The sequence below is a fragment of the Drosophila biarmipes genome, chromosome 3R (assembly GCF_025231255.1).
Source record: "Drosophila biarmipes strain raj3 chromosome 3R, RU_DBia_V1.1, whole genome shotgun sequence".
In the NCBI taxonomy this organism is placed as follows: Eukaryota; Metazoa; Arthropoda; class Insecta; order Diptera; family Drosophilidae; genus Drosophila; species Drosophila biarmipes.
The window spans coordinates 8,424,286-8,446,047 of NC_066616.1; the positions used below are offsets into that span (position 1 = coordinate 8,424,286).

The 21,762-nt window shown below is 42.5% G+C and overlaps 3 protein-coding genes and 1 long non-coding RNA gene across 13 annotated transcripts in view; 3 read left to right on the forward strand and 1 right to left on the reverse strand.

Annotated features, from left to right (window-relative positions):
• The first annotated feature begins 278 nt into the window (after positions 1-278).
• On the forward strand, positions 279-9,035 carry LOC108031477 (uncharacterized). The gene is made up of 3 exons (XM_044091102.2): positions 279-1,100; positions 7,086-7,804; positions 7,891-9,035. Exons 1-3 carry the CDS (start codon positions 416-418, stop codon positions 8,500-8,502), a joined length of 2,016 nt encoding a protein of 671 aa, XP_043947037.1. The 5' UTR covers positions 279-415; the 3' UTR covers positions 8,503-9,035.
• Positions 5,849-6,447, forward strand: LOC127011592 (uncharacterized). The gene is made up of 2 exons (XR_007764701.1): positions 5,849-5,938; positions 6,078-6,447. It is a non-coding gene; the product is annotated as an uncharacterized LOC127011592 (long non-coding RNA).
• A 147-nt stretch (positions 9,036-9,182) lies between the features above and the next one.
• Positions 9,183-10,923, reverse strand: LOC108031478 (mitochondrial pyruvate carrier 1). Its single transcript, XM_017104949.2, has 4 exons — positions 10,669-10,923; positions 10,478-10,595; positions 10,318-10,418; positions 9,183-9,813 (listed from the first exon to the last, which is right to left on the reverse strand). Exons 2-4 carry the CDS (start codon positions 10,537-10,539, stop codon positions 9,653-9,655), a joined length of 324 nt encoding a protein of 107 aa, XP_016960438.1. The 5' UTR covers positions 10,540-10,595; positions 10,669-10,923; the 3' UTR covers positions 9,183-9,652.
• A 1,146-nt stretch (positions 10,924-12,069) lies between these two features.
• The window catches only part of LOC108031527 (cubilin), a 53,018-nt gene continuing 43,325 nt past the window's right edge, over positions 12,070-21,762 (forward strand). For 3 of the 10 annotated variants that reach the window (XR_001768572.2, XR_006367690.2, XM_017105063.2), the window contains exons 1-2: positions 13,243-14,191; positions 21,406-21,522. The gene's annotated coding sequence lies outside the window, so the exon portion shown is untranslated. Of the gene's footprint in view, positions 12,262-13,241; positions 14,192-21,405; positions 21,523-21,762 lie in introns of those variants that run through there. The other 7 variants (XR_001768573.2, XM_017105061.3, XM_017105055.3 and 4 more) reach the window with 6 other exon arrangements.

The window sequence follows — 21,762 nt, forward strand, 5'->3', positions numbered from 1 at the left end:
CATAAAAATCGAAAACAAATATTACGAACACTCTTAACTGCGCTTGCTCCACTCATCGCCATATCCCGTTCGAACCGACAAATATTATACGAAAACGTATATGTTTTTGAAATCCTGTCGAAACGAAACCAATTGAAAACGAACCGTACACCGTTCACCGCCAAATTGCCCACGATTGAATTGATTGACACAACAGCCACGTTCAAAATGGCATTCTCCGTCGAAGCCCAAACCAGCCAAGCCAGGCCCAAGAGCGAATCAAACCACAGCACCCCAATCAACCAAGAGCAGAGCAACATCCACACCCCCAAGAGCAACACCAAGAGCAACCCAGCCTATTCTGCTGCCAACGAGACCAACAAGCAGTGCAACAGCAACGAGGAGGGCTACCGAAAATCCCAGAGATATAATATTGATGATCCAGGAGCCAGCACGAGTACAGGCGGCACCCAGATACGAGGCGACAACCCGGGAGGACAACGCAACGTCCCAGGATCCAGCGGCTGGCGCGACAAACTCGTGGCCCAACTGCTCCTGCTCTCAGAGGAGAACGAGGCCAACGGAGCCTATGAGGGATTCGCCTACGTCGACGATCACCACCATACCGATCGTGATAGACAGCAAGCCAAATCCCAGAATTCTGCTGATCAGAGTGCCCACAAGCAGCAGCAGCAGCAACAGCAGCAACAACAATCGCAGCGGGACAGAGCACAGAACGCCTCGAACTCGCATCATAAGAATACCCTTTTTACCAGGGTCGGTACCAACGCGTCCGCCAGCCAACCAGGCCTCGCCTGCCACCAGTCCCTTAGTAAATCCGACAGATTCGGCGAGGAGGTGCCGTATCTCTGCGTGCCCCACGACGCCTGGGACACAAATATCCCGATCGCAGCCAGAAACGGTGGCAGGTTCACACACTACGGCAATGGTGAACAACCAAACGGTCCCGGTTTCGTCGATCGCGCCTCAGACACAGACCCTGGCAGCCATGGCTGGCATCCAGTTGACAGGTGCGGACGAGCCGCCATCGCGCCGGGATATGAGTGGAGCAATGCCTACTGCCACAGTTGAAGAGATAGACGTTCCGGTGTTCATTGATGGTGAGTACTGTGTTTTGTGTGTGTGTTGCCTGTGTACCCAGCACTCTCTCATTACTGTAGCTTTGAAAACGAAATTGACGAAAAGCTAACAAATCAGTCAAATGATTCACAATCAGTTGGAGAAAGAGTCAGATAGCAGGCATCGAGCACGGGCCAGGATCCGCTGGATCTGGCGCCGTCGCTCTGCCAAGGACGTCGAGGTACAGTCACCACGTAGCGGACGAAGGCGAAGATCACAGTGCAATGACCCATTGAAGAAACGAGTGAAAGATTGAGGGGGACTGGGGGCCGCGAGGCGCCCCCACTCCGCCCCTGTTCTCGGTAAATGGCAACGTAGTTACTCGTACGATCGGTATCTCCTGGATACTCGGTCTATGTACTTCCATTTATCGGTCACTTCTTTCAGAAAATGTTTCCAACACTCGATATCCCTGCAATCCCCAGTTCTAACCAGACTGAAAAATTCATCTATCTCCAATACTTCTCAGGCTCTATTATCGTATCTCTCGCTCTGCCGAAACTTCCCCAATAGCTATTGAAGGCAAAGACGTAATAATTAAAAATCAATTATCAAATTTTTCCTGATTTCTAAAAATCCAATTTAGCAAATTTAAAGTTTTTGTCACTTTTTTTTAAAAAGCAACACTAGTATGTAGGCAAAATATACGTTTTCATGGACTAAGAACGAAATTTTTGTTCAAAAGAATCTCTTCATAATTCCAAAAAATATCCATATCCATATCCAAAAATCGTTAGTTAAAACAATTCCAGATTTCTGCATTATTTCCCAATATTCAAAGATCATGCGACCTTTAAATATTTGATTTCATAGAGAACTGACAATAAATAGCTAATTTATTCTTTTTTTAACTACTATATTTTTAAACATCCATCGAATATTTGAAAAACAACTTACGAAAACCCTCTTAATAAAATAAGAGACCATTCTTTAAATGTTGGACGAATGTTTGAAAAAATAGCAGTTGAAAAAAAGCAGCGTTTGATATAAATATCGGTTTTCTAAGAAAAAAACGTTCGACTTCACAGAAAAATTTTTGAATATTCGGCAAAGATGCGAGCAGTCTAAACACAGTATTAACTAAACACAATAACCAAATTTAATTTGTGTCTAATTTTCACTTATTTTGTTTTCTAAAATAGGGCTAAATTTCCTTTTTTTGAACTGGTAGGGTTAATGCACTCTTAGCGTGCAAAGATTACTTCCGAATGATGTCACTTTGTTTCAAATTATATATATCAAGTTTGATTCCAATCGTAAACTACGTGTACTCATAATCAGTGGACGAAATTAAAAAATTCACAAATTAATTTGACCTTTGATAGCAAGACTTACCCTTTCCAGGCATTTGGCACATAAATCCGTTTTGGGTGGCTACATGTCAGCACCCGTGGAGTGCGAATGAAAGATAAGCTTCAAGAAACCCACTAAAAGTGTGTATCTGTAAGCTAGGCGACGGAAAAACAATCTGCTAATATGTGTTAGCGTGTAAAGCTGTGTGGAGCAACGGACTCCGTTGTCCAATCAGAATCAGAGTTAATATCGGACCACCAATTATTTATATGCACAAATATATAATGATTGCCCTGCCGTGAGTGCATTGTATCTGTGACCGATGAGTTGTCCGGTTTCTATTTGGCTTCTTGGGAATGCGAGTGGGGAAGTTGTTTTCGCACTGCTATATCTTTTCAATACATATGTATTTATACCTATGTACCGTTGTACACATGTATATGTGTCTAATAATATATATTTACAAACATAATTTCAGTCGTTTTTTGCCCCTTTTCTATCGCAATCAATGGTGTCACAGAAATATTTTCGAGCTAAATTCTAGAGAAATTCACAAATCAGTACAAGCTTCTTACAAGAGTGAATTCTGTGACACCCCAGATTAGATTATTCTATACTCAAATGGCCCGAAATATGTAATAACATATTGTTTTTGAATTAAACAAGGGACCAGTGACGTCAGAGCCGAGAGAGTGCAACAGCTGATTCTTGACCCAAATTCTCGCCGCACGTGCTAGCCTAGCCGGCGAATGCAACAATTTGTCTATTCACCCGTACATATCGATACATATAGGGTGTTTAAAGGGGTTTAATTGTAAATAATATCTTATTAATTTAATTTATTTGTTAATTTGTCGCCAGGCTCCCTGCTCTTATTAGAGATACTAAATATTTGTTGTGAAATTCAATAAGAATGATCTGCGAAAATTGAGAGAGAGCGTAAACACAGACGCGGTCACGGACACCTGCGCTGGGAAGGTGTGGGTGCCCTCTCTCGCAGCTCACTCGCTCCAGTTTCCTCTGGCTATCTCCCTCTCACTTCTTCGATTTGCTTAGCACACGATCTGCGCGCGCAGCTCTCAGGGAAAGAGATAGCTATACCGGCCCACCGGCTGGGGAAATGTAGCCTCACAGATAGAAAACTCGGCTCAGCCGCTCTCTCCTTCTTTTGTGAGTGTGTGTTTGGGTTTGGAAAAATGCATTGCGTATACGCAATATATCAGCATAGAAGATGTTTTAACAGTTTTTGCATTTCAATGTAAAGGTTTTAGCCTCGTTTAACTGTCTTTTAGGGTTTTACTGGTTTTTTAAGCGGAAAATTCCCAATTTTTCTCACTTTGGTGATCTTGGTAGAACTTGTGCACGGCTTGTGCACTCTTCATTTGCCAAGTGCAGTTTTTGTTTGACAAACGCACTTCCATAAATGGTAATAATAATTATTCGCGAACCTTCTTCGCTCTGGTGAAATTCGAGTGGCAATTGTATTGGTGCATCCGAACAGTTAACTCGGATTCGTGGGCCTATGCCGGTCAAAAATCTACAGTGGCTCGAAGCTTATTTCGTGCAAGAGAAAAATTAAATTTTAAATTGTCATTGCTGCCAAACTAGGAACGATATCAACAAAATTTAAACGCAATAATTCAAATAAACTCTTCATTTATTAATATAACAAAACAAAATTCCTTAATCTAAAAAAACAAAACAAATTTTCATATAAAACTTAAAAATAAGGCATTTCTGGCGTCGAAGCTTAATTCGTGCAAGCACTTAAATATATTGTAACATTTTTATTTCTTAAATTTAATATTTTGTTGGACCGCCTTTTTGTTTCTTAACCGATTTAAGACGATTTCCCATGGACTCCACTAATTTCTTTGTTGTTTCCACAGGAATTTTACGCCACTCTTCCAATAAGGCACTCTTTAGCTCAGTTTTGTTAGAAATTTTCCTTTTGCGGATCGCTTGGTCCAAAATCTCCCACAAATTTTCAATAACGTTTAAATCTGGGGATTGTGCTGGTGTTTTTATGGTGTGTGGACAGTTCCAGACCAACCAAAACTTCACATCGGCAGCAGTGTGCTTCGGGTCGTTGTCTTGATAAAAAATGGAACGGTCCAGTACTCCCAAGCTTTCTGCGCTTTGTAGTAAGTTTTCTTTTAAAATATTTAAATACATCTTAGCATCCATAATGCCATCAATGAAGACTAGGTTTCTCACCCCAGACGCAGCCATACAGCCCCAAACCATAACATGGCCTCCACCGTGCTTGACCGTAGCTTTTAGATTTTTTGTATCTAGCTCCGTATTCGGACGCCGCCAAACATAATGCCTCCCATCCGACCCGAAAATGTTGTATTTGGATTCGTCCGCAAAAATAACGTCATTCCAGTACGAAATCGGCTTAGTCTCCATCTCCTTGGCGAACTTGAAAGGAACAATTCTGTTCTTGTCGCTGATGAATGGTTTCCTTAGAGCAACTCGACCATTAAAATTATGCTTGTGCAGTACGTTGCGAATTGTGTCTGGGCAACATTTTTTGCCCATTTCCTCTTCTATCTCTGCAGCGATTTTTGGAGCCGATAGTTTGGGGGTTTCCCTAACTTTTCGGACTATTCGGCGCTCCTCGTGGTCGTTAAAAATTTTGTTCGGCGCAACTCGGCCCCTATCTTCCTCTCGATTTTCGCGAACAAATCTTTGAATTATATATTGCACCGTACTGGGGCTTAAGCAAACCATTTCGGCTATGGCACGCTGGGTTTATCCATCCTTAAAGTGTTTAAGGACTAATTCCCTTTGCTCGATCGTTGTTCGCGGACCCATAGCCAAAAATTACCGGAAAATTTTACTTTAGTGTAACCAGCTCCGAAAACGTATAAAATGTTTATTTAAGAATACAAATAAACAAGTATACAGAAAAAAAACGGATTGAAAAGTCCCTTTTTTATGTTTTTTTTGAGTTTAAAGTCTTTGCACGAATTAAGCTTCGACGCCAGAAATGCCTTGTTTTTTAGTTTTATATGAAAATTTGTTTTGTTTTTTTAGATTAAGTAATTTTGTTTTGTTATATTAATAAATTAAGAGTTTATTTGAATTACTGCGTTTAAATTTTGTTGATATCGTTCCTAGTTTAGCAGCAATGACGATTTAAAATTTAATTTTTCTCTTGCACGAAATAAGCTTCGAGCCACTGTATGTAATTGGCAAAAGAGCTCTGCGTTCGGGAGACATTGCCGACGCCGACGACGGCAGAGCGAGCCACTATCCTCTGCCGAGAACCCTTGTCATAGCCGCGACGGGGGTGCGAGCGAGACACATAGTTAGACTTGTTGCGCAGCTGTTCAGGTTGTTGTATTGGTAGCACATGCGCAGAGCCGCTCTCGCTCTCTTTCGGCGGTCTTGAGATACAATTCGACACCGAACCTCACAGTTTGTTTTCAATCGTTGCACCGAGCGGTTCATCTTTTGATCTGCGGATAAATCCCAGCGCATCTCTCACTTCTGGCGGCGTTCTAAGACAGAAGCAAAGGTGAATATTAAGAACTTAAGAAACAACCAATTTGAGTTTTTCTTATTTTTCACTGGATGGAAAAACAGTTTACCCTAGCGAGCCATCGCCTCATAATTAACCCATGTTTTCGTTTTCTTCTCGCATTTCTCATTTTTAGATTTACAAATATTTTATTTTGTCAGAATTTATGTTTTTGCTCTCGAAAGATATGTGTGCTTGTTCGAAGCCAGCCCCTAACTTGGCCGACACACACGCGCACGAGCACACGCACACAAGTGCAGGGAAGGCGAGCAGGAACGATCGCGTTCGATTTTCGTCTGGTTGTTGTCGAGTTGTCGGCATTTGACGTGCGTCATGGTATGGGGAAGCCGGCGAGGTGGTTTTCTACGATTGTGTGCGTGCGAGGGTAGAAAAAATCACTGAAGGAATGGTTACCAAGTTCGAGCGTTCGACTTTTCCGATTGGCAACAAATGTAATACGATTATTTAAATATACTTAGATAGACACATATTTGTGGGAAAACTAACCAACTAATTATGTTTTTTTGTTTTTCATTTATAGCACATGCATAACAGTTATTTCATGTTTATTCTTAACTCTTGGTAGATTTTAACGTTTTCGGAAAAACAAGCCCCTCTTTATTTTTCATTCCCTTCTGTTCTAGCATTTTGTTTATTTCCTCCCTCTCTTCGTTTTCGTTTTCCTCGGCTAATTTCACAATAAACAGAGCGAGCGAGATAGTGAGTCATTCTGTACTGCTGAGCGTGTAGAATGTAAAAGTCGAGTAAAATATGAGAGTGGCGCCGCCGTTCCTAGTACAGCGGAAAAAATCGGAAGCTCTTAGCAGCGACACTTTGTAGATTCAATATGGCGTCGGCGACTATCTACATGTAGATGGTAGTCACTTATCTACCTGACTTACTCGCTGTCGAGAAATAATAGTTAAAAGTCAATTTACTTAATTTACTAGACTTGCTTGAATATTTTTAATGTTTTAAAATTGCACTTGTTATTTTTAACAACTTGTTTGGACTCGTTGTTCTAACAATTTACCGATGTCTCAAACCTTTCTCCAAACATTCGAAATTGGGTACCTAGCATTTAGCACGATCTGCCCCAATATTTTAAACGCCCCATACTAATAGGTTATTTTATTCTCCCCAGAATACCTGCAAGATATAGAAGCAACGTCCTCGACGTGCAGCAGCGAAAACGGAAAGGAGATTTTTACTGAGACGGATATTCTTGACTTTGATATAAACATGTTTGCCGAGGATAACATTGAGCCCGAGGGCAAGACGATGGAACTCTTCAGTCCGGCGATGGACGAGATGAACAACGACAACCTAGACAACGACTTCTTTCAAATGGATGGCCTGCTTGGGGCCGAGGAGGAGACCTTGGACATGAGAGACATGCTTGGCATCGACATCAACGAGCCGCGGGAACCGGACCTCTTCAGCATTATCTCCAGTTCGATGCTCACCGGCTCGCAGGACCCCTACCTGTTTTCCAGCTCACAGACCCCATCCACATCCAGCACCACCAAATACATCACCGAGGTGCCTTACATCCCCGACTTGGCCATCGACGACACCAACAGTGTCTATGGCTGCAGCCAGGAGTCGCTCGGCTTCGGCCTTGTGGAGGACGTCAAGCCCAGCGGCAGCTTTGCCAGCAGTGGCGGCGACGTCGCCGTGGCCACCCCAACCCCCATCCAGCACCCCATCATCACCACGCTCAAGCGATCGGCCGCAGCCCCCGTGGCCGAGTCACAGCCCCTCAAGCGCAGCCGCCTGGTACTCCAGGTCAACACCCCGCCGGCGCAAGCGTTCAGCCCGAGCACGCCGGAAATCATCGAAGATCTTTTGACTTTCGAAAGGGTAAGTATCTGCAAGAGGCAGATTAGCTTAAGACTTTCCCCAACCAATACCAAGCATTTTCTAATCAACTCCTCTTCAATTTCCAGCACGATGCCCCCAACACCAGTGCTAGTGCCAGCGCCACCGACACCAATGTGTCCTCCAGCATCGTCTTCATCCAAGAGAGAATCGTGGAGGATCTACGCAGTGTCGAAGAGGAGACCACCACCGACTTCTCGCCGCCGAATACCCCGCACAGCAACTACTCAGCCAGCTCCAGCTGTGCGGCGCCCACCTGCCAGACCGGCTTCGGTGGCTTCCTCACAGCTCCCGCCTCGCCCGCCTACTCTGTGGCCAGCACCTCCCAGTTCAGCCCATCGCCAGCCGGCGCAGCCACCAACGGCAAGCGAAAGCGCGGACGTCCTGCCAAGGATCATGCCGACGGACCCGATCCCAATCTCCTGTCGCGCATGAACGGCGAGGAGCGAAAGGCCTACGAGGACAGGCTGAAGAACAACGAGGCCAGCCGCGTATCGCGCCGGAAGACGAAGAAGCGGGAGGAGGAGGAGAAGAACGCCGAGGACGAGCTGGTGGCCGAGAATCTGCGCCTACGCGCCCTGGCCGACGACGTGGCGACCCAGGAGCGCAAGTACAAGAAGTACCTGATGGATCGCCAGAGGAAGAACAGCACCTACAACGTCAAGCAGGAGCAGCACTGAGATTCTCGTAGCCATAGAGTAGAAGATAGATCAACTATCGTGACCTTAAGATTGTCGCATATTGCGGAGCATAGCCATAGTCCGAGCACCCCTCGTCGTCATCCATTTGTTAAGTTACTTAAGTTGTCGTTGAAGAAGTCGAGAAGCAGAAATCAAATTTCCATCTGGACATCATTTCCCCACGAAATGATGTAAAACGTAAAACATTTTAGCCACTAGGCATAGAGAAGGCGCCCATTGAGCGCGAGACGTGTTTAATTGTAACCCTATTTTTATTAAGTTTTGAGAAAACACAAACTTTTTGTACCCACATATATGTTTTTTTCGTCCTAAGAGTAATCAGAAAAACAAGAAAAAGCACAAAAAAATGATTACGTTTCGTATGTTTTAACCCCATTGATGAACATGAAAAAGTTACAAAAATGTCAACAAAAAAATATGCTATTGTTAAGAACAATTGAAATGTATATTTTACAGATATCAACGTATATAACCGTAATCGTTTGAATAAAGCGCATGTTTCAACAACATGACAAAATCAAAAAAAAACTTACTATGTTTTATTTTGGGATCTTCAGGGATTTCAGCAGTTGGGTGTCAAACTTAATATTGTACAAAAACAAATTTGTATAGGGTATTTCGATAATGAAGTATCCCAAATTAGTTTTAGAAATTCTGGATAAAATTCAATGTACAATTTTTATTACAACCATTTTGGGTCACAGAATATAGACAAATTATAATTTGTATTTTTTATTAAACTGTAAACTAATTTCTTGTAATCATACTTTATAATCGTAAACTAGGGATTGCACCGACTGAAATTTTGTTCAACTGCCAAACGGAATTAACTATGTAAATAAGCAAAACGACAAGATTGGGATTGGATAGACTCGATTGGAATTGGAACCGCGAGAAAGCGACGCAAGCGGCACGACAACTTTGCGATTCGAGATTCAGCCGATTGTGCGGGTGTGATTCACGGCAATTACTCCACCACTTGGGCTTCGAATTGGGGGGCAGTGCAATTTGCTAGATGTTTGTTGCGTGTGGCGGCGGCAAATTGCGGTAGCTGCTGCTGCTGGGTAAACATTTGAAGTGGCTTCGCGCGTCGCTCTCGGGGCAGTGGGATTCAAGGCTTCGTGTTCGCTTATGCCTGCTGCTCCTTGGACCCGTAGTTGTAGTGGAGGAAGCGCAGACCCTGGATGGACTGGGCGGTGGCATTGGTGGCATGGCAGGCGAAGAGCAGCCAGTTGCGGGGCTGCACCTTGTAGGCGAATCGCATGAAGATGCAGGAGTACAGGGTCAGGGCTGCAAAATATCAGAGATTAGCCATTTGGTTATAATTAATAAAGGATGCACAGGGAGAAAGAGAAGCAATTATAGAGCTTTTTCAGAAACGGTCCTTGATTTCCTAATGACTTTAGGGATTCTAATCTAACACCAAACTTCAAGATGATAATCCAGATGATCCTAAACAAATAGTTAGGACTTGAATGATCATTAATCTTAGCCTACTATGGTGTCATCCCTAATTTCCTAATGATTAGGCACAAAAATTTGATTAACAAATTTCAAGATGATAATCTAGTGAGGATTAAAATGATCCCCAAGCCGAGCCTATTTTTCTCTCTGTACATTCTTATCGGCAGCCGTTTCGACAGTTTCCGTATCTGGCTTATCAGGCCATATAGAGTGATTTGTTTGGAACATATCACAGCCGTTCTGATTACGACATCTTTAGCGAAAACCTTCGATGCCAGCGCGCGTGTCTGGGTGCGTGATTTTGGCCACAATCCAGGTGGTTCCCCTTACCCAATGTCATTTTGCCGGAGATGAACTTGGGACTCTTCTGAGTGTCGGCGAGGGCAGCCACCGGAATGCCCCAGTTTGCCACCGGGCCCCAGAAGTGGGTGCTGCGAAGGCGAAAAACACTATTAGCCACATGTCACAGTGCCGGATGGCAGTCACAAACCTCAGAAAGTAGTCCCGCCACTCCTTGGAGGCCGTTGTGGACATCGCCCGCCTGATCGACATGATGCTAGCTTCTGCTAATTGAATGTATCTAACCAGGAATATTAATCAACGCGCACCTGGCGGAATAATTTAGATTAGATTGTCAGTGCCGCGCAATATAAATCCGAAAAAATCCCCTCAAGGTCTTACAGGTTGTTCGTTGTTGTTGTTGGCTCAGCTGTTGTTTTTGTTGTTTGTTTACCCCGCCTGGGAGGGAACACCTTGGACTGGACACAAAGAATTTGGAGCTGCAGGCCGTGTTGCAGAAGTGTAAGGAGCTGCTTTCAAAAGCTGCTTTCTTTTTGTTTATGTGTCGGCCGTGTTGTCACTCCGAAAGTTATATAAAATTTTGTGAAACGAAAGGCAACAACTAGTTTTCAAAGGAGTGTGCGTAAACACTGAAGTGCAGTGCTTGACAACACCCACAGTGGTGGTATTTAAATTTCTATGGATTAAAAATACCGAACTTTGAGGTTTGTGTCTTCGCTGGCCTAGCGGAGTCAATCTCCAGGCAAGCAGGGCACCACTTCTATATTTTTACATTAGGGTGGGTCGAATTGGGGGTCTTCAAAGCGATAAAGATAATTCTTTTCTATAGATAATTCTAGGCAATAGAACCAGAGAAACGAATTATTTTTTATTCAATACATCAAGATTATTTTTTCCAACAGCTTAATAAACTAGACTAGCTTGTTCGTCATACTTTAAACTTTAATGAAATATTTTGGAAATTGGCTAAACTGAATCTTCTTGCCTATTTCTGAATCTTACAAGAAAGAAAAAGGACAATTGTTGTTATTTTTTATTTTTATTTAACATATAATTGTATTATTGTTGTTTAGTGACTATTTAAAAATTTTAGTAAGCTTTAAAAAACGTAAAATATACTTCCTAAATTTAAATTGAAGAATTCGTTCGGACCAATATTTGTAATTTAAAGTCAATACATGAATTTATGTTTTTTAAGTTTATAAAAGAAATTATAAAAATATTCATACATCTCAAAGATGGTTTATAAAATACGTGCTGAATACAAAGGTTCGCTTGTTTTTTGGTCTTTCATGGAAATAGAGTGCCACTATGCTTACATATTCTTATAAGATTTCTAATCATTTCGTGATATTTAAGATTTATGTTATCTTGTTAAAATATGAATTCTATATACTGTGATATTTATAGGATCGCTTTGAAACTGATCTACGATATCGTTAAGACCTCCCCTCCCTCCTTCCGGCCAGAAGCGGCTGCTTGATGTGCATTAAGCTGGCTAATTACTTCGTAATTGTAGTGTGCATTTACAACGCATTTGCTGAAGTGCGGGCGCCACGGATTTCGAGTGCTTAATCCACCACGCGCTTCCGCCCCCACTTGAAGCGCGCTCTTCCGCCCTTCCGGCTCTCTTAAGAGGACGAGAAGAGATTTGGGGCGATGGTTTCTGCGCAGGCTGAGTCCTTGGCCGCAGCAGCAGAGGACCAAAGCAGCAGCGCCAGCCTCCGAGGACCAAAGGACCAAAGGCGAGTCCGAAACTCCGGCTCAGTGTGAATTTGCGACTCGAGAGCGACGGCGGCTCAAGGGAAACTTGGCTCGGTAAAAAGTGCCCCGAAAAGGGATCCTGGCAACAACAAATCCTGGCCACATCCTCTGAACCAGCAGCGACAACAACAACCACGACCAAGTGGAAAATCGGAATAGGCAAATGGAAATTGGTGGCAGTCGACGTCGCTGCCGCTGCGCTGCCAACTTGTAATCCCCGAGTGTGTGTGTGCTGTGTGTGTTGTGTGTGCGTGCGAGTGTTTATGTGTGGTCAGTGTGCCATTTTGCAAGCGTTTTCCATGTGCGGTCCCCAAGAAAATCCCAAGAAAATGCGAGTTGTGGCGAAAAACCATGCCCAAGAATGGCCAAACAGAAAACCAGAATTCTGTTTCAATTTAAAAATACTACAACTTAAATAGGGCTTGTGGGCTACGCGTCATCAATGGCCCACAGCCTCAGGAAAACTTGTAAAAAGCCCCCAAGAAAAATCAATCCCCAGCATAAAATGGAAGTTTTCCTTTCCTTTTTTGTCCCCCACCGAATTTGTTGCTAGCTAGCGTGAAATTTTCGTACGCTTTCCCCAGCAAGTCTGCCAAAATCATTTTCCACGCGAGAAAAAAAGGAAAAGTTTAAGAGAAAACCAAATGAGCCGCTCCCAAAAAATCCGAATTTATCAACAACTACAAGAGCAGGGGCAAGAAGAAGCAGCAGCAGGAGAAAGCAAAGAAGAGCAACCACAACAACAGACAAAGAAATGCGAAGAAAAATAATTGAAAACCTAAGAAAGGGAATTACCAAAGAACAAATATTATATACATTTAAAGCGTTATAAAAGAGCTCTTCCTAATGGGAAACCAATATTATAATTAAAGATATCTAAGACAAAACAGCTGAGAAGGGGGTTTTTAAAACGTTTTAGCACAGTAATATCTTAAATGTCTTATATCCATTAGTGAATTATGCGATACAAGTGTAGAAAATACCAAGGAAAAAACATACCTTTTTGAAAGAAGCAAAAAAAAAGGAAACTGAATTCAGCCAATCTTTTTTTAGAGACCTTTAATTATATATATTAAAAATGTATGAAAATTAAAATAATATTTTAAAAGAAAATAGCAACAGAAATCATAAAACAACTCACTGTTTTTTAAGAAATAAAAAAAATTAAAGTAAAGTAAAGAAGAGTTATGAAAAATTATTTTAGGGACCACCATTAGGATCTGTTAATGTATAAATTATTTAAATGGGAAATATATTATAGCCGGTAATACCACTAAGAGTATTCTTTTTGAAAGAAGCATACAAAGCAATTGAAATCAAATGGGAAAACCTATTTTAAGGACCGCTTTTTGAAATACAGTGTTGTTTTAGGCTCAGAGTACGGTATAATGCAGACCCCCATATAGGACGACCTACTTAGCATCCCTCGAAGGTCTGTGTCGCTAGCTGGAGGCGTGTTGTTCCTGGGCGATATAATCACTCGCTCCTGGTGGCGCACTTTCGAAACGTCCCCAAAAGGCCTCAATTGAATAAGTGCCAAATGGAGACGGGGCAAATAGCGCTCTCCTCGGGCCCACTTAGGCGCACTAATCCAGTGCGAGTAGTTAAAGTGTCCGAATCTGAATCTGCTCGCTTGTTTGCTATTTGCTGCTGGATGCTTGCTGTTGATTCAATCAAGCGCAAATGCAAACAGAAAGCTCAATGCAAATTGAGTTTATTGTTCGGTCAATTGGGGAGAATTTTCCCGCACTCGTAAGACGCTTACTTTATGGCCCGCAAGCAGATGAGGTGATTTGCGTTTAGTTGCCCCCGACTGCCAGCCGTGCGAGGAGTTCGAGATCCGTGGAATAATAACAACAGCGGCCCGCCGAAAATCCTTTGATTTCGTACCCAGGAAAGTGCTCGAGTGTGAAAAGCCAAGATAAGAAGAGAAAAGCGGAGAAACCCCAGTGCAAGCCAAGAAAGTATACAACAAAATAATAAAATACAAAGCAAACGAAAGTGTTCAGCAACAAACATTCCTCGCCCGGTCACAGGATCAGGATATATATACAAGATATACACAAGCCATATAGCCTAAGCGGGATTCGGATGCGAACTCCCCCAGGATAAGGAGCCGCAGGAGCAGATGCAGCCCTAAGTAAGTAGGACCGCGATTGCAGTTGGCACTAGCCTAGCCACTGGGTTTTCAGTTCAGGCTGGGCTTTTCCTTCCAAAAGGGCGTGTGTTTCGCAGCCTCTCTCTATGCGTAAGTGTGCGAGTGTCGCTTTCTCTCCAGCTTTCCCCACGCTGTTGTTGTTCCTGCTGCTGCTGGCGTTTTTCATTGATGTTGATGGCCTGGTACATCATCAACTGGCGCTCGGCTGCGCCTCTTTACTTTGTGCGTAATAAAATTGATGATAAAATAAAAATGGATAATGGGCGATTTTCGGTCTTCGTTCCCTCTTCTGCGAGAGTTTTGCACTGGGAGCTGAGAGCCAAGAGCCAAGAGCCAAAGCCGTCCGCCATCAGCCAGGAGTCAAGAGTCCGTTGTTTACCGACTCTCACTTTTGTGCTAAAACCCCCCACACACAGCAGCCATTTCTCTTTGTCTCTTTTTCCGCTCTGGGCGCCCCTTTCACCACACTCCCACACTTTCTCTTCGGCTCTCTCTCTCTGTGCGTGTGGGTCCTTTGTGGGTTTCAGTGTGTGTGTGTGGAGGGGGTGCATCCTGTGCGGCTGATAAGAAGCTGCCCAGTTGTTAATGGCTTGAAAGCCTGCCTTCAAACTGCAACATTTAATCGCGATAAAGCGGCGTGTGATAGGAAACTAACAGGAGGTTATTACACTCGGTGAGGAACTATTATAAAAGTAACAAATATTATTTTACTTAACTAAAATAACAATGTTATTTATCATGCTTAGCTAAAAAATATCTAGAATTGACCCACACAAAACAAAATGAAAATAAATAATTAGTAGGAATTGAGAAGGTCGAACCAACCAAAAACATATCCTTTATTACTTCGAGACAAATTTAATCTTTTCCAAAAAGGTTGTTTTTACTCAATACTTTACTTTTATACCCTTAAAACATCGAGCAAAATCAAGTAAATTTATATTATTTTACACATTTCTTGAGGTTTACTTTTCATTTTAAATGCTTTGCATAAAGGAACATCTTCCGTGACTGACCTAATGGTTTCAAAATAATCCAAATATAAATGAGAATTTAAAATAAAAAACCTTGACTGAAATATTTTTAATTGCAACAAAAAATGTACTACTCTTAAAATCAATATTCTGATTTTCTCAAGAATGATACCTGAATAAATATAAATTGCAAGTCCTTTAGAATAGTTTCGCGTTTCCGACCCCATAATGTATATATATTCTTGATCAGGATCACTAGCCGAGTCGATCTAGCCATGTTCCTCTGCCCGTCCGTCCGTATGAACGCTGATATCTCGGAGACTATTTCTAATTTCCACGCCCACTGCTAGAAACAAATTTTAGGTGAAATGTATTAGCCTTATCCATATCTATCAATTGACTTACAAAAAAGTTTGCCACGCCCACTCTAACGCCCACCACCTTACCACATATTGAAATAGCTGGAAGGTGGCGCTTTACAAAATTGCTTATATATCTCCATCTCTCTTTTGATCTCTTAGAGTAACGGGTATCTCTAGGCACTCAACTTCAGCGTTCCTCCTTGCTTTAGATATTGAAAAAGTTGAAGAGCACGTATTGTACTTTCTAATTTGATTCTTACTTTACGCTTTCATTACAATATTTTAAGCCTTTAGCCTACCATAACAAGGACTCTACTATTACTTAAATATGAATCACAAAACGTAAAGTGCTGCTTTGGTTTCAGATAAAGAAATGCGTAAAATGTGTTATCTCTCTGGTAACGGGCACGGGGACAAGATAAATACGTGGCATTACACTGCTTACGGGGGCCAAAGGTGCCTGCCCCCGAGGAAGCCGAACAGCTAGGAATATTAGACATTAAGGGAGCACACGTTCCGTCTTGGCCCGACTGAGCCTGGCATAATTTGGCCGTCGTATCGTATTTAGCCGGGTTAATTACCGAACATTGTGTTGATGGCTTAAGCGTTTCATGGGGCGCCATAATGTGGAGGCGCCTTTTAAAACGCTGCCAGTTGTTGTCCTTGTTGTTGCCGCTGGCAATTGCAGACTGGCCACAATGGTTTCTCGGCCGCATTGAGACTTCCGGCCTGATGCCGTGGAAATGGCTGCGATAAGGTTAAATATTTAATAGGTTTTCCGGTTGTCTCCTTCAACTCTTCCTCCGCCATTATGGTACTCGCGCAGGCTCTCAGATAATTTCTCTAGTGACAACTGTCTGTCCGTCAGTCAGTTCTGTCTCTGGTGCTTTCTCCCTTTCTCCGCATCTCTGCTTTCCCGCTTTTCCGCTTTCTCCGTTTGTCCCTGTCACTTTGGAAAACTTTTGCAGCTGGCTGGCTGGTTTTTTTTTTTGTGTTTTCCTATTTTTTCCCGCTGGCTTAGCTCCTCCTCTGCTTTTGCTCCCTCTTGACTATTGGCGATGGCAGCATTTTAGAAATAAATTAAAATTTCATTTAAGTGCCTTTCAGCTGAAAACTTTCTTAATTACAAATGTTTTGTTGTCTGTTTCTGTGTCACCCACGCCCCTGAAAAAACAGGAACCCTCAATTGCTGTCAATCGATGGGCGTTAAGTGTTCTTTTGCATGGATGGTTCAAGGTTAATGGGGAAACATGGGGATCTCCAGGGGGGGAATCAAGTGTGTCAAGGAGCTGGTTAAGCGCCCAAAGATATGCGGCAGCATTCTCGCAGAAACATGAAAACACAGCACTTCAGATAAATTGCCTGCAAATGGCCGCAGCCAGCAAAAAAACGTATGAAAATGAAAATATGAAAAATATAGACAAAGGACGATGGCATCTCTTAGTCATGAGCAGGTGCCCCGGAACTCTGGCAGCAGTGGCATGCAAAAATAATCAAGCAAACATCCCATCCCCGCAGCAACAAGCCGTGCACTCGGCAACCAGCAAACCAGCAAACCGACAAATACACCGGGGAAATGCGGAATGAAAGAAAGAACTTTTTGAGCGCTCTTCGCATGCACTTAGATGAAAACGACAGCACCAGCAGCGTCCACAACAAAGAGCAGCAAGAACAAAAACAGGAGGACGAGCCTCGACTCGTCGAGTAATGACAGCGGCAACAGCAACAGCAGCAACACAACAGCCACCGCAGCAACAATGGGGCCAAGTCCTGGCCACGCCCCTCACATGCTGGCTTGTCTGGCTGCCAGTGGCGATTCGGGGATTCATTCATCCATTCATGCGCTCTGGACGACGAGGACGTTGGCGATGTCGCCGGATGTGTGGCAGTGGGTGGTGCACACTGTACACCGTGGGAAATGTGGCACGAACGGGTTCGGAAAGTGCGCAGGGGCTTCCTCAATTCCTGTAGGAGTTTGAAATTTATAGCCGACCACTTAGGATAGGGTAATCCAACACATAATGCACTTTGGGGTTCAAAAATAAACACCTATTACGTTTAATAAGCCTATATTCAAAAAGGAAAAAGCAATTTAAACAAGATAAATTGAATGAGTGCATTTTATTTAATTTTTATTTAATCCTAGTTTTTACTGTATTTGTATTTAGTACCAAAAGTACTGGATCTACTTAAAATTATTTAGTTATTTTTTTGAAGTTACCGAAAAATATTTTAGAACGTCCCTTTGATCAAGAAAATTTTGTAAAAGTATGTACCAAAAGTTGTTCTTTTTTATAATTTATATAAAGTCATTATATTTAAAATACTCTAAATACAAACCATTTTGTCAAGTCATTAGACAATTTAATTATTTGCCCATTAAATACAAATATTCGAACTTACAGCTTGATACTTGATAATTGCTAAGTAAACTCAATGTCAGTTTAAACACACTCATTTCATTAGTTATCAAAGATAGAGCGTAAATTGAAATACACACATGTACTTTCAACGTCGAGAATGTAAGGTTCAACAAATAGCAATTACACAATATATCCCTAGTGAGATTGCCTTCAATGATTAGCTAATTTGCGTTTGTTTCGTATGTGTGTCAGTTGCCTGGTTTTCCCCAAGTGTAAGACCTGCATCTTGCCACATCGTTGTTGCCACTGAGGCTGTGCTGGCTGCTCTTGCTTTTGTTGTTGTTGGGGGAACACACTTAAGTGGTCGTTTAGAGTATGCCACGCTGTTGTTGCTTGTTTATGAATAAAAAATAGTTTATTTGCAAAACGTTTAGGCCACGGGGTGCCAGGGGGCGGCGCCGGTTAGAGCGGTCAATTAGAGAGTTCCATCGAGTTAAGCTTCCGCTGCCTGCTAATGGACCGGCAACATCATCATCGTCCGCCTGCCCCGAAGCGGAGAAGAGCTGTTTCATAATTGAAAAAGTTTTCAATAAGGCATATATAATGTGAGCGGGGCACCTAAGCCATAATGTGACACACTCGAGGGTGAGTGTGTGTGTGTGCGAGGCCTTGTGTCTGTGTGTGGCCTGTATCCGCCTTGTGGCAATTTCAATTGGCAACCTCGGGCTGCAGTAAGCGCACCCGTGAGTGCCATAAGCATGCGTCCAAAGATAATTGTTACGTCATTAAGCGACTGCCTGTAAAAGGCCCAGCACAGCAAACAAAATAAATAAATAAGAGACAATCACACACGCACACGCACGCACACAGGGACGAAGACAAGCTGAGAACCACACACACACGGACCCAGCAAGGATGTGTGGCACTGGGTAAGCAGAAATTATCGTGCCTACTTTTGTGCGCAGTTCACAATTAAATACATTGGCAGCGACATATGCGGCAAAGCGTAAACAACAAGCCAGGCCGAAAAAGAAAGCGCACGAAAGGGGCGGCTCGGCAGAGAGGAAAATGGGAAAGGAAAGCCCTTCGAGCGCCGCTCTCTGCGTGTCTATCCGACACTCTTTGGCGTTGTGGGCCAGCGCAGGCGCTCTCTCTCCGCCTCTCTCTTCGCCGCCGCACATATCCTTTGTTATCCCGCTCTTGCCCACACCCACACACCCACACACACATCTACAGAACGTTGGGCAATGTCAATGTAACTTTTATCCAGCTGCCGCTTCACTGCCTTCCTTTGGCTGCAGCGCCTCCGCTGCGTTGGTGTGTGTGTGCTCATGCTCTGATTTGAATGCCACTGATAAGGTGGCATTACGCGATACTAGGAGGGGGAGAGGGGGGGGGGAGTTGGGGCGGTTGCCTTTTGCATTATAATTCGATCTGCCTTAGTCACAGTGGCGATGGTTGAGTGTGTGCGTGACGCCACAGTGAGAATAAATGAGTGCTATATCCGCTTACGACCAACTAAAAAATTTGTATGTTAGTTAAAGAGCTTAAATATTTATTTAAACTTGTAAAATATACTTAAAAAAAACGTTAAAAACAATTCGTTCTCGTAAAAATATAGTATTAGAGTACATTATTTTAATCATTTTTATAAAAAATGTAAAATTACTCAACCAATCACACATGTTTATTAGAAAATATATCAATAATACTAAACTAAATTTACAAATTATTAAAACTTAAATAGAAAAGAAATTGATGACAAAAGTATTGGTACGAAAAGATTTTTTGCTCCATCATTATTACAAACAAGTTAAATTTACCTGACAGTTAAGGCATAAATCTGTCAATTGGTACCTACCAATATAAAGGTTTACTAATCGTCTTTAGAGAGATATCTTTTAGGTGTTCGCTACTTAAATGGTTCGCTACTTAGGTTATTAATTCATTTGTTTTTATTTCATTTGTTTATTTTTAAATATTGCATAGATATATAAGACAAGTTTCTTAAAACCAGTATATTTATATATTTAAGAATGGTATATGTTTCTTGCCGTGCGCAAGTAGTTGGGGATTGTGAGGCTGCCTTTGGGCGTGCAAGTTTACAATTGACTTTTAACGATACGGCACACCCACACACTCGCACCCACACTCGCACACACATGCGCGTTCAGCAGGACGAAGTTGTGTGCGAATTTATGTGTTATCATTTATTGTGCCTTTTGTGTGAAAACGTGCGCTTGGCACAGATAGACAGACGAACAGACGCAGATATAGCCAACCAGCCACGCCCCAAAAAGCCGTACCGCCCCCTGGCAGCTACGCTTTGTGATAATATGCTGCGCCTTTTGTTTTCACAGCAATAAAAATTGGTTGTAATTTAGTTTCCTCCCTGTTAGCGTGTGTGTGCTTATCTATCTGTAAATGTATCTGTATCTGTATCTGCTTGTGTGCTCTGTTGTGATTGATCCGGAGCCTGTGGGAGAGCTTTGTTTGCTTTCCCCTAGCGCCCTTCGGATGATGGCTCTGATTCGAATTCGCCTTCGCCTTCGCTCTCCCTAGACTTCCAATTAACTTTCGTTGATGCGTGTTTTATTTAAATGCCATTTGCGGCTCAACTATTTGTACGGCATACTTTTGCGGCCAGTGGCAATTTGCATAGTCATAGGCCAATTATGGCCATCTGCACACACACAGAGACAAACAAACACTCGTACGTGAGTCGCATAATTGCTTCATTTCGACCGATTCCGAGCTAATGTTTAATGGATGATTGCATGCGGAATTCGAGGGAATGCAGCGCAGAAGTCGCACAAAAACTGCAGATACATTATTGATGATGTAAACAGCAGATGCTGCTGTTGGGACATAAATAATTTGCAAGCTTGCAAATGAACTAGAATATATATAATATGAAAATGAGCCATCGGTATCGCTTTAGTTTCACGATTTTTAAACAAATGTTAATGAGGTTATTTGTATTTATAATAAAATGCAAATTGCATATTGGCAATTCACTGGAATAAATAGCAAAATTAAATGGTGGTAAAGCTAAAATGTAGGGCAAATATTGCTCTCTAAGTCCAAAATAAATTATATTTTGTTTTCAACTGCAAAAAGCTGTGAAATTATATTATGTGTATTTCTTTTACATTAATTTAAAATGGTAAATATGTTACCAACAGCGGTTTAAATTGTGTGCTTTTTGAAATATGATTTTGATAATATTTGGGACGTCAAATTATACTGATGAGCAACTAAATAACAAAGCAGAAAACCTCTTACAGGATGGGTTTTTATGTAGATAGATACACATCACCGACTTCTGCAATATTTTCTATTCATTTTTGTAAAGCTAGTGCTGGTTTAAAAGAGCCCCGTACCCTTTTCAGGCCACTCCTTTGAAACATAATTCTTGCCATTGCACATTGCAATTAGTCATACAAAATGCACTTGGTAGCCCCATTCTCACTCCCATTTCAATGCTTTCATTGCAGCGCAGAGCAAGGATCTCGTCTTCGTCGCCAAGCTGAAGCAATTAACTGAAAATGTAGCAGGGAAAGAACATGGCCCAACTGGAACAGCAAATGCCATGCGATGCAACTAGCATAAACGTGAGTACGGAAAATCCAAGGAAATGTGAATGCGAGTGCGAACGCGAATGCTGATGCTGATGGTCGGGGAAAGTGGTGGGGAAATTGAAATGAAAATGGGGTCTGGTGTCGCGGCTAATTGCTCTGGGTCTGGGATCTTGGAACCGGCTTTTGTGAGGGCCGGAGCATTTAATTTGCTTTCAATTTGGCGGCCATCTAATTGCTTGGCACTAATTTGGCGTCTCGCATTTCATTTGCAGT